Source organism: Antrostomus carolinensis, unplaced genomic scaffold (genome assembly GCF_000700745.2).
Source record: "Antrostomus carolinensis isolate BGI_N321 unplaced genomic scaffold, ASM70074v2 scaffold20169, whole genome shotgun sequence".
NCBI classification, from domain to species: Eukaryota; Metazoa; Chordata; class Aves; order Caprimulgiformes; family Caprimulgidae; genus Antrostomus; species Antrostomus carolinensis.
Genome location: NW_010336664.1, coordinates 21,124 through 34,285, shown reverse-complemented (window position 1 = coordinate 34,285; position 13,162 = coordinate 21,124). Strand labels below are relative to the sequence as shown.

General features: G+C 38.8%; 1 protein-coding gene across 1 annotated transcript in view; it reads right to left on the bottom strand.

Moving 5' to 3' along the window:
• Window positions 1-1,609: 1,609 nt before the first annotated feature.
• LOC104530383 (polypeptide N-acetylgalactosaminyltransferase-like 6) overlaps window positions 1,610-13,162 on the bottom strand; it is a gene marked incomplete at its 5' end in the record, with an annotated part of 31,295 nt that continues 19,742 nt past the window's right edge. Inside the window, 2 exons of the mRNA XM_010174947.1 lie at window positions 1,610-1,741; window positions 9,975-10,196. Coding sequence (XP_010173249.1) covers window positions 1,610-1,741; window positions 9,975-10,196 — 354 coding nt within the window. The remainder of the gene's footprint in view (window positions 1,742-9,974; window positions 10,197-13,162) is intronic.

Genomic DNA, 13,162 nt, shown 5'->3' with positions numbered 1-13,162 from the left:
CAGTGCGGCCGCCCCGCCCGGCCGAGGGCCGCGCTCCCCGGCGGCGGGTTCCGCTGCCCCGCGGGAAGAAGGTCTGCGCTGGCCCAGAGCTGCCCGGCCGGACGAGCTCAGCTAGGGCCTGAGGCTGCCTAGGTCTGGTTCTGCGGTCTGAGGAGCTGTTGGTTGAACTCCTTTCGCGCTTGATTAACCCTGTTTATTTTAATAAAGTACCTTTTCGCCATTAGTATAGATCGCGACCTTTACATTGAGTCTGACCCCAAATGTCGCAACGCGCTGGAGTACGCTGAAACACGGATTCCTCCCCACCCTTCTTCCTCTGCGTCCCTTCCCCTCCTCACAAGCACTTACTTTTTCACAAGATATTTCTCCCTTTTCTCTGCTTGCCCTGCTAATTTTTTTTCTTCTCTTACCTTTTCATCCTGTTTTCTTCCCTCCTTTCTCTCACCTCTGGCAGCCTCAGGACTCTCTCCCTTCTTGAGGAGGGTTTGGAGTTCTTCACGTTTGTAGATTTTAAAGCCAGAGAGCACTACGATGATCTGGCCTGGACCATACAACTTCCTTCAATGAATTGCTTAAATTACTGGATATCTTTCATAAACAAAACAGGATTGCATCTATCTAGTCAGCATCCTATCGCTGTGCTACACCCTTGGCAGCTATGTGCAGACACCTTCTTTCAGCAACTTTCTTTTTCCCATGTTGGCAGTTACCTAAATTGTGATCATCCTTCAGCTTCTCTGTTTCATTCACTTGCACCTCTCCTCCTGCATTTCTCAGTAGACTCCGAGAATGATTTCTTGACCTCGGTACTTCAAATACCCATCAGAACTCCGCTCTCCTGGGCTTTTAAGCTTTTATAAAGTGCCATGTGTGACTACCAGGTCAATTTTTCTCCTCAGCATTGGGAAGTTTTTCTAATCTGGGACCTTCCCCTGTAAAACGCAAGCTCAAAAAAACTGCTAATAAATGGTTAGGTTTTACTTTTCATCTGGATTCTCTTTACTCACATTGGCCAGACCCACAGCCTGTGGGTCATGATCCCCTTTCCTAAGGCACTCAGCCACAATGAGTACAAATCAGAGCTCTTTTCCTCCATACTCCTGGGAAGTAATATTTTTCTACCTACCAACCTAGATAAAAGCTTTTTTAAAGTCTTTATCATACCTTGTCTTTGTGAAACTCTTTCTATCTTTTATCCATTTATCTTGCTTATACCTCATATTAATTTAAAACACAACCGCTTATTGAGATGAAAGCATAGGAGCAGACAACCACTAGAGCTTTTCAAGCCCATGTACTATATTTAAAATATTTCCAGGTAACTGAACCAAAATAAACATGTTTTAATGACACAGTGGGGCAGAATGTGGCACCCAAAAGCTCTTTGGGCATTGCAATACCTTTTAGAAATTAAGAAGAATATACATCCCAGGTGGTGGTTGGGATTTCTGAGGTTATATTAAAGAGCACTTTGTAAAAGTCATTAAGGTCAGCAATCACTCACAAATTATTTCTACTCCCTGTTTTGCCTTCGGAAAAGGAGAAGCCCTCAGATAAATGTTTAGAAACTGGAAAAGAGAAGCAATAATTTTACACGGCATTTCTCTTTCTACCGATAAAATACCTGTTCGTGTGACCACGTCCGTTCTGAGCCATCCTTCACACAGATGTCTAGCCGCAGCTCTGTCCCGGTGGCTCCGTGTTTACTGTCCACACAGAGGTTGGCTGCCACATTTCGAATCTGCAAAACCAAGCAGCAACATTTCATGTTAAACCAGGCTGCAGAACAGAACATTAGGGGGTTAGGAGTTTAGCTCTCTTAATTAGAAACTGCAGGGCTTCAGACTGACCATTAGTTACAAAAAACTGGCGGAACTTACATTTTACAGGGTAGAGAGCCACGTCCTGGAATGAACTATTATTTCTGTGAACAGCTTTAGAAACAGCAAAATTTGAAATATTCTGCTTAACAAATGAAAGGTAGGTCCGTATGAAATATTTTAATGCAAAGAAACTAAGAGGGAAAAAAGTCTGAGAAGCTGAAAGCTCATTCTGACTGCTTCTTCCCTCCTACCAGAGCAAGAGAGGTCAACTGTATTAAGACTAAGTGATTTCTGTATGAGTCTCTCACAGGCTTTGGAGCAATATTTCTTGAAAACTCAAGCACTCCTTGTTCCAATACTTGTTTTTACTTTGACACAGTAACACTGTTGTAGAGAAGGTCACACATTTTATGCTCAAAGTGCATAAAATTAAAAAGTACTTAATAAATCTGTACTGAAACTGTGCTTACCCATGGTGGTTCCTTGTGTTGTCTAGAAGCTTTCTGCAAACACTCCATAGTGTAACTTATTCTTAAAAGGAAAATCTCATTTTTGAGACTGAAGCAACTAAGCAGGAAGTGATCTGTGACTATCAGTCATACCAGTTAGGTACCACTGCTGCCATGCATATTTTTCTGGAAGACTGGTTTGAAAAGGAGTGGGTTGCCCACTGCCACCAAAAAGAGGGAAATCCTATATTTATTTTGCAAATACATGCATATTTCTCCTTGAGTACCTTAAGTGGGGCTATTTAAAAATCCTTTAGACACCTCCAGAATGAGGAGAATTTCTTAAAGACTTTCCATGTCAATGACATACACAGAAAATGAGTATTCAAGGTCCACATACACGCATGGTGATGTGCACGAATTCTGTCTGTATAATATACAGAAAGCGGGTGCATTTTGACATTCTGGCCACTACTTTGATCCTTATTTAAAAAAAATAAAAGCTAGATGCCAAATGGAGATACAGTTGAGTTGACATTTGTATTTTTTCATGGAAAATATTTTAGAAGTTAGCATTGTTGCAGTATTACATTAGACAAATATAAACATTGCCATTCTTAAATACTGCATACCTCACACATAAAAATGAAGGACAGAAAACTTCTCAGTATTGCACAAAACATTGCAAGGAGAGGCAATCCTCATGCTTGTAAGGCACATGGGAGAGCTACTCTGCTTTTTCTCATTCTGGAGGACTGGAATTCACCATGTCTAAGTCTATTCACCATGTTCTAAGAAAGATTTAGACAGATGGGAAAGCAACAGGAACTGGAGAAAATGTAAAAAAAGTCACCTTCAGAAAAGGTTGTAGGAGTTGCATTTTTTCAGCCAAGAAAAGAGCAGATTGGGCAAATGATGGGAGCATCAGTTTGAGTGACTGGCTCCAAGAACCTCTAAGTCCTCACTGGCACTTGGAGAAGTATTCTTCTAAAATATGGACAAGCCTAGTTCTAAGGTATTTTTTCTTATTTCAATACAATAAAAATTGCTATAGATGAGGTAAAAGACTAGTATTTCATACACACAACCCGATGCAGAAACTCAGCACTGAGCCCCACAGTACAAAGGATCATGTTAACTGAAAAAAAGGATGAAAGGTAATTAGTTCTCAACAGCCCTGCCTTCATTTTCATATCACTCAGCAAAAGAGACAGGAAAGAATAATGAGGGGAATAGATTTTAATTCTGTATTTTTAAAGTTTCATGTGAATTACCTACTTCAAGTATAATTTTTTCAAGAGTGCTCAATCATTTCTCATTACATTGTATAAATAAAGATTACTGGCCTAATACAAAATTATATGATATATCAGTTCTGTTCTTAGAGCATGCTGCTAATTAAAATGGAGCTGTTAACAATTGCCATTAATAACTGGGGTATATTTCTGTGATTCAGAGTTGTAAAATGACAGTGAATACACTCCACATCCAATGCTTATTGGACTGAAGGGCTTTCATAATTTTGTCTCGATGGCATCACTCCATCCTGTTCTCCGTCACGTGGACTATGTGGTAAATTTGTTCTATGCATTTCTGGAGAAGGTTTCAGCTGAAGCTAGATTTAGTTCCTTCACTGCTGGAATCTGTCTCCCCTGTTCTTTACTTCCTCTTCTTCTCCTTCTGCTCCTGAAAGGTTTCCTTGAAGTAATTTTTCCCCTGGTTTGTAGCAGCTTACATGTTAACTCATCCTTTCTTTTTTTTTTCTTTTCTTTTATCCTTCCTTTCAACTGCAGAGGGGTCATAGTTTGTTTCTCATTTTCTTTTTGTAATACAAGCATTTCAGTGAAGTCTGTGCTTTTGTTTTCTGGTGGTTTTGTTTTCTCTGTGGTCTTGGCAGTTGCTAGAAATTGAACTGAGCCATCATGCTGCTGCCAGAGCCACAAGGAATGTTCTGCTGAGCACCAGCACCACACAGCCTGCAAATCCCCTAAGATGCTTTCATGGAAGAAGGAGGGAGAGCAGAAGCACAGCCAGGAGAGGCTTTTTTCTCATTTACACATCAACATGCATTTGAACTGCCTTGTCTCCAGTCACTCACATAACGGATTTTTAAGGCCATGAGTTACAACTAGCAATGAAATATGTAGTACTCCTAATATGCTCACATTTCCAACATTTGTATTTGTGCAATTGTAGAGACTGGGGATGAACAGGAGACAGATTTTATCACCCTTGCGGGTAGGGCATTGAGTTGCTACATACAGCACTTGTATGCTCAATGTTAAATGAGGAGTCTGTATGGACTAACAAAGATGGTTAGCAGTCATCTTAAAGGCTGGTTTAGAATTAAAGAAATTCTGAAAAAAAGCTTGGGACACTATATGTAAGACATTATGCATATTTAATTTTTGAAATGCCATCCTAACATGTTAGGACGTAGATACTAAGACTATGGGGCCTGTAGTCCTTATAAAGAGCAGATGAGATGCAAAAGCACAGAGAATACAAACTTTAAGGGGTCTGTTTTGTCCCTCTTCAACACTGGAGGTGTCCGAGCAGGGATGTGAAGGCTTTTCAGTGCTGCACTGATGTTCGGGAAACGAAGACCTGTCACCTGAGTGGGATTTCTGCTGGTGTAGCATCTGACTTCTGTGCTTTAAATAAGGTAGCAAGCCATAAACAGAAATCAGTGGGTAAGCCTAGATACAGTAATCCTTGGGTTTGACAAAAAGCAGTTAACGTATGTTAAAGTACAGCTTGCTTTCTCTAAGTTAGCCTGCCCACGTCAAAAAGACTTTTCTCCAGAGTAGGCCAAGCCTTCAGTAGCTTAGCTCGCTAGCACTGCGATGGCAGAGAGGAACATGTTGTAAAATAAGAGCTGGAAGATGGGAGGACAGAAGGCCTGAAAGCCTAGACCTTAGGTTTGAAGATGACATTGTTGCCTCTTGACATTTGAATCTGATGATCTAATAGACACATATTCAAGGGTAAAAAAAAAAAAAAAAAAGAGAGAGAGAGAGAGAGAGAGAGCACGCTGTTTTTGGACACCTATCAAGAAAGGAAAAAAAAATTACAAAAAAAAAAAAAAAAAAAGAAGAAAATCAGGGGTTCCCAAACAGTCTTTATATATTGCAGAATATATGGCCTCCCAGATAACTTGACCTCTGGTTAAATTAATGTTGGAGTTTTACAGAGAGACAGCAGTTATATGATTTAATAAGCTCTCCATTAAGATGGTCTAGCACTACACTCAAAACCATCATATTTGTTGTTAGTACACAAGCATGGAACAGAAACTGGAAAGTAATGTAGGTGTTGATTACCACGATAATCCTCTTGTCAGAAAAGCAACAATCTTCTGAGGAAAATGAAGGGTCGCAGGCCATTGATACAATCTGCTAGGATTAATTTTGAAATATTTGAACATTTTGTCAGGAGCTGTGTAATGGACGCATTAGCATGCTCCATGTTAAATGGAGAAAAAAACCAAGATAACCATAACCCCACACTTTAAAGTAAAGTGAACTTTCCCCTTCCTTTTAAAAGAATGTATTTTAGGCTGAAAAAGAAATTACAGAGGGAAATTAAAGCCTCTCAGGGTCTAGTGGTTGTACTGACCAATTTTCTTTGGTAATTGTAAAACTCTACAACTCTCTTCACAGGTAAATGAGTTCCTGCAAGATTTGCTGTTAAAGTAGTGGGTGATGTCCTGACTCCAGCAGCCTTGCCCTGCCTGCCCCAGAGCCAGGCTGTCACCTCAGGTCACTTCAGCCTTCCTGGGGGCAGAGGGAAGCAAGTCAGAGAGGGAGAGACGCTCCCAGGTGTTCTGGGAACTACCCTGCCTGCTCATCATGGCACAAAACTGTCTGCACCAAAAGCAAAAAGTGTGAAAGCACAGCAATCTAAAGACAACTTTATGTTCAATATGGTCACCTGTTAGAAAACCAAATGTGGAGATGGTGCTGGGACTATCCTTAAGGTGCCCCAATAAAGCAGCAAAAGAAGCACCTTAGTGCTATCAGTTTATATAATACTTTCCATACATCTGATTGAATGCCTAAAATAAGAAAGCAGCTGTAGGTCTTTGAAGACATTAGCAATGTTCATTTATGTTGCTTTTTTTGTTTGAGCAGCACTTCTTAAAGCCAGTTTTAGTATACTGCTTACATTCTCTGATAACCCTAGGGCCATCAACATCTACAGATCAAGTATGGAAAAATAAGACACCTTTCCTGTCAACTGATACACGTAATTTAAAAAGTATTTATCCTTTGTGTGAGCCATAAAAAGGAAAAGTTGAAGTTAAAAGAAGTCAAGCACTGCCAAAGACCTCACTGAAAAAAACAGGGGACTGTTATTAAGTGTGACACTGATCCCGATGAAAGAATTTGAACAGCTCAGCTGTGTAGCGCTCCATGCATCCAGGGTGGGGAACAGCTGGTTATATTGCTTTTGTACAACAGGCATGTGACACTCAGTGGGCTGAGATTGACTCATTAAGGGTATGAGGATGACACTTTTAAAAAAGAAAGTAATCAAAAGAGAAGTTAGTGAATTCTTAGGCTTTAATCTTTTTTTCAAATGTGCTACTTGACTTAACTTCAATGGGTGACATTTTCATGTCAGTGCTGTAAAACAATTCTGTAAAATCCATGGGTCTGGGACTGAGAAAGGAGTATTTTCAGGTCCTACAGGTTAGCACTGCTTCAGTGACTGAGAGACTTGCTATCTATTAAATCATTGAATAACAAGTTCATGTAACAGCAAATTAAACCAAGCTTAAGTGTTTCCCTTTCGACTGAGTAAAACAATTTTTTTTTTCCACATCACCTTGTCTATAAGACTCATGAAGCCTAAAATAAATTACAATGGCTGATTGATATGGCATAATATGATTGATTCACTGTAAAATGTGTTTTCAAAGATACTGTTGGAAGCTATAATATCTGCACAATATATTAATGCTGGATCACAGCTTGTAGATTCATGAGTACTTCCCAAGTAAACATTTAGTATCCAAATCTCAGCTAATGCAGCTATTGTTTTAACTTCCTTCAACAGAATTTCAAATACACTTTACTGTTTTATGCTGTTTTAGAAAGAGAATGGGATGGGTATTACTGTTTTTCAACTGGTAGCATATGTTCCAATATATTTGGAAGGATAAGGAAAAAACCTAATTGAAAACTTTATTTTTTTTTTCCATGGTGGGAGAGCAGAAAGTACAGTTTTCTTACCAGACACAGAACTGACAGTCTCGCGAACCTTAATCTGTCTGGATTCGCTGTTACATTGCTTTACTGCACATATTTCAGATGTTACAAAGCAGAACAGAGTATCAAGGGAACACACACCCTGCCAGCGACAAAGGACAAAAGGCACAAACAAGCAGAAGAGATAAGGCCACAAGTAGCAAAGAATATTGGGGTTTTTTTGCAAATTTCCTTCTTTTCAATCATGAACACATTTCGTCAAGAAAAGTAAGAGTCAGATTTTAAATAAATGTGTTTGCAAAAATAAAGTTGTGCAGAGGCTATGAGATGTGTGCTTTCACACCACACACTTTTACTAGCTAGATATCAAAATACTGGAGTCAAAAATTGTCTGAGTGCCTCATTGTTTATTCTTCCTCAGACTGGCAGAGGGAAGCAGATGAAAAGCCTTTCCAAGAGGAAGCAGAGAGGGTACGAAATGACAGTCAGTCTTGGCACAGACTTTTGGTGTGTATAATCAGCAAGGTTTCTAGAGCTGCTTGATTCTTACAAAGCAATAACACACAGTCTGTTTTCCTCTTTCAGCTTCTAATTATGACAGCCATTGACCTTCAAGTTTGTTCAAGTTCCTTGCAAGTGCCAACAAATTAATTAAAACTTCACAGGAATGTGACAGTCTCAGGAAAAAATAGAGTAGTAGGGCTGAACCTGCTCTGCTATTTTAGAGAAAGTACATTTTAGAGGAAACAAAAAGCCTTTGGTCTTCAGTTCTTTCCTAAGAACTCAGTAAGTGCTTCTAAGGTACAGATTTGATACCACTGCTATGATCTTTGATTTACTTTTTAAAAGTCTTGCTTTTGTGCAAAGAGTATATTAATATTGTTGTGAAAAGAATGAATACCTGAATCACAATCTCTTCCATTTAGACCCTCTGACTGAATTAAGGATTGTTCAGCTTGTCAGAGAAATTACACATCCCATGATCACAATCCTGCAAGGATGCACATGTATATATGTCGAAGATGATGGAGGAAGACAATAGCAGCAGTCACAGCACCCTGATCCAGCATGACTTCTACTGATAAACTCATTATATCTTGGTATATATTAACCCATAAAATGTGGGCAGCAGTATCAGAGATAGAAGAAACAGTAACAAAGGAATTCATTATTGCCAAGAACTAGCAAACAGTAAGACACACATAAATTGAAGTTCCTGTTAACATCTGTAAGTGGTAGCTTACCAAGAAGAATTAAGGACTGCTACTACCACAGCAAGTTATTTGTAAAATTTCTCAATGAAGTAATTTACATTTTTTAAAAGAAATTCAGAATAGTAGAGGCACCTATGTTTAGAAATCCCCTGCACGGTCCAGCCTTGACCACTGGGAATATGCAGAGGTGTAAGGGGTCTTACCAAATGCTTTGGTCAAAGTTTCAACTTCATCCTTTGGTTTCAAATAGAAAAGGTAATTGTCTGAGAGCCCCAAGAAAATGTCCATCAAAATCAGAGCGGGCCAGAACTCACAATACAGATATGCCTATGGTTTTTAAAAAAGTTGTACAATACACTGAAAGAACCAAACCTTCTTTATAAATCTTAATGAACTGAGAGGAAAGAGCCCTCTACATGCCACCTTTCCATGAAGTGGATCCACTGTAGTTCCTGGAGGTAAAAGGCCACTGCAATTTTTCAGTGGAGCAATGGAAGTAATTTCCTGTGCCCACACTCTTTGTGTTTTCATTTCTTCTACACAAAACAGACTGTCAATGTGAGGTGTGCTACAGCTCTACTCTTCAGAGGTCTGAATGCAGAACATCTTTGATCATGGGTGGAGAGTTCCAGCAGGCTGTTTACTTGCCCCCTGCTCTGGAGTGGTGCTCAGATATTGGTGTCTCTTTGGTGGTCTCTCCCTCCCCCCATCTCCCAAATGAGAAATTGCACTTGTCTGCTACTGGTACTTGGTCTTGAAAGCACCTACAGAATGCAGACCACAAGCTGAGCAAAACCAGTCTTTTTAAAAGAAAAGTATCCAGGCTTCAGTTGTTACACTTGCATGTGTGGGCAAAACAGAGCAAACCTAACTCCACCTACATACAACTGTCCTTGTAAGAACAGGAGAGGGTAGTAAAAAAGTGTGCACTTCAGACCTCCTTTTCATTAAGGTGATTCTCAGCATCTAAAATCATCTTGTGACATGCAATAATGAGTATTACATACTCTTCTCCACATTCTTCTCCGCATTGTGTATGCATCTTATGGCATATGCACACAAAATTGTAATAAATAATAAAAGCGACAACAATAATTCTAAGACAAGACTGTTTCTCATTTTAACGGCTAGTCCAAGGATTGTTCCAATCACTGTAAGCTCCCTTAGTAACACTACTTATCATAGCAGCTAAATCTAATTTCATAATTTTAATTTCCTGTAATGTAAAATGTTTAGTTACTAGTTTAAATTTGATCTAATTTGTGTATTCCTCACCTCCCCCCAGGCAGCAGGTGGAGGCTCCACAGGAGGGTAATATTTGGGGACATCCCAAGCCACTGCAGCCATGAACCACTTGAAATCTTTACATTTAAGGTGCTTGCGAAGTTCCTTCTGGGCAGAGATATCACCAGTTGAGAGATGTCTGTACTCAGGCCGTCGCTGGTATATGTACTCTGCAAACTCATCCATCCATGTCTCTGCCACGCGCTTCAGGTTCTGTGCAGCAGAAAAGATGCACACATTAATTTCTTCATGCTTTGAGTGAACAATATTTCTAGTCAGGAGAGTTAAACAAAAAAAAAAATTCAGTAGTCCACATAACTTTTAAGCTTAGCTGGTCTAATTTCTCAGTCTTAAAACATTGAAAAATACTGGCAAGCATATGCTATCTTCATTACAGTATGGTCTTCTGTCTGTTGAATATGTTATTTTCCTTCCATTCTTTATGCATTTTTACATGGGTTTTTGATTAATGATGGATGTTGAACAGAAATTTTCTTTCAGATGCTCACATTGATTTTTTCCTGTTAGTTCAGAACCTACTAATGTGCAGGAATAGTTCCAATTATTCCTTCTGATGTATTTCACTTTGCATTTGAAAGGCATCTGAATTTTCAGCTGTCATCATACTGCTTAGTCACCTATCAATTCCTACCTAAATTTTAGGGTTAAGTGTTACATGCACATGTACGGGGGCAAACAGTCATGAGCTTGCTCTGCCCCAGCCCCATCTCACAGCTGGTTTTGCACTACCTTTGGACTGGAAGCTTTGCTGTGTTGGTGTGCTAGTAAGTCTGTGCAAAAGCATAGCACTAACCCTGAAGTGGAGCTGACCTGAAGCAAGGTAGCATATAGGATAGGTATGGCAACTTGTGGCTTTCTGCACTCATCTTATAGACGTATCTGAGACTATTTCTGTTCCCTGAAACCCAGTTCTGGCTTATGTCCCATCAAACTATTTTTTGTTGGCATTTTACAGGAAACAGAATTACATATTTTGTTGCGTAAGGATTTATTCAAATTATAATTAATGAAATTAGCTGACTCAAATTATAAAATTAAAAAAAAAGACTTGTAAGGAAAAATCCTGAACAGATATATTCTTCAGACTGAAGAGATATATTTTAGTGTTATTTTGCATCATGGAGTCAAAATAGGCCAGGTCCAAATTATTCTGTATTTTTGTTTGTTTTTAAAACTCCTCCTGCAACTTAATCCACACAAATTTATATGCAGATGTCATAGTGGAGCACAGGCTTACTCTGCTTTGCATTTCCACAGCTGACCAGTAACCTCTTATCCCACCAACAAAGCACCATCTCACTGGATGACACTGAAACACTAGGGTGTTCTTATTGCTTTGTTTGTAAAAACAAGATAATCAAGTTCTGTAATATTCTTTTTATAGAACACTGACAGCAAACTGCTGTGATTCGCTCTGTAATAAGCTGGAGGACATTATACATCTGATTATCATCAACATAAGGTAATATTTCTTCTCGGAACATGCTCTGTATCTAAGTAAGCCTGATTTGTGCTCTGATTTGCTTTCAAGATTCATTTGAAAATTCCTTTCCTGAATTTTATTAAACCACACAAACTAAATGTCTCTGAACTAATAAAGCTTATCGGAATACAAAGATGGCAAGATACAGAAAAAAAAAAGTCCTTTTAACTGAAACTGCAAGATAAATTTCTATGTGCTTTCTCTCTGTGAAGCAAATACATTAAAACCTGCAGGGATAAAGCAAGTAAAATTAAAGCAGTATAAGAAATCACAACACTTGTACCCCTATTAAAAAATGCTCCATGCCCCACATAAGGTTGACTTTTGATGTAAGTTTATGAAAAACTAAATTACAAGAAATTGAATTAAAGAATATAAGAACTGGGTAGGACAAAGAAAACCAGAACAAATTCAAGAACATCTAAATGACAATCCCACCTTTCTGGCAGAAACCCTGTAATATGGAAATCTCCCGACAAACAAAAATACTATGTGATGAGACTTTGTAGATGAGGCCAAAATATGATTAAGCACATTAAACTAAGAAGCCAAAATAATGAAAATAAGCGTGATGTTTCCAGCATATTTTCCACTTGTAAATGCTGTACACCTCATTTACTATAATGCAAATGAAGTTTAAGACTGTTCTAGAAAATATTATACTATTTTTTGCAATCACTGTATCTGACAGTGCTATTGTCATATTTAAAAACCATGCTGTAAAAAAAGAACCATACAGAAAATGTACAGTAAAAAAAATTCTCATAGGAAAGAAAAATTCAAAATAACTCCAGCAAAGACTTACCCCATCAATATGAAGAGCTGGCTCTGCTAGAGTCTTCTCTTTAGTTATTTGGCTATGCTAAAAGTACTGCATTCTGCTTCAGATTATTTTAACTGAATAAAAAAGGAGTCCAACAGAAATCTTGGTATTATACCTTGTCACTAGCTCAAAATTCTCATTCACCAGTCAAAACCTTTGTTTTCCAGTGAGTCTTTATCTCTGCTTTTTTGTGTGTGTTTGTAAACACAAAACATTGCATTAATACAGTTCTTCCCATCTTTTCCCAAGTAGCAGGTAAGACACTTTAGATGAATCTATTTAAAACTTTGTTTCCAGTTCTTCTGAGACCATTTTCTCCGTCACATGCTAAAAATCCTCCTAAATCTTGCCAGATCCTGCAATGAACCCAAATATTTTTCTTAGCTTGCTTATACACTGCTGTAACTAGCTAAACCCTTATGAGGCAGCCCTTCGAATAGGTTCCCTTTTAAAAATACAAACTCTTGATTTGCTAGCTCTACATCTCTAGACTGTTTATGAACACAACTGCAAAGAACTCTCTGTCCTGGAGTAGTGCGCTGCTCTTTCTGAAGCTGACATTTACCACGAAGCAAGCACTCAGCATCCAAACACTAGTTTTAAAGAGGTTTGTTGACTTCATTTAGCATGGGTTTCTTATCCTTGTTATCACTATGCAAGCTCAGTAATCACCACACTTCCTTTTAACATAAACATATACAGACTAGTAGTAAAACTTGAAATTATGGTTAATCTCCATACTTGAATTGAATGCAGTCAGGTAGAGGTGCTGTCCTGAAAACTAGTCTGGTGCAACCTCATCCAGCCTGGCCTTAAACACTTCCAGTGAGGGGGCATCCACAACTTCCTTGG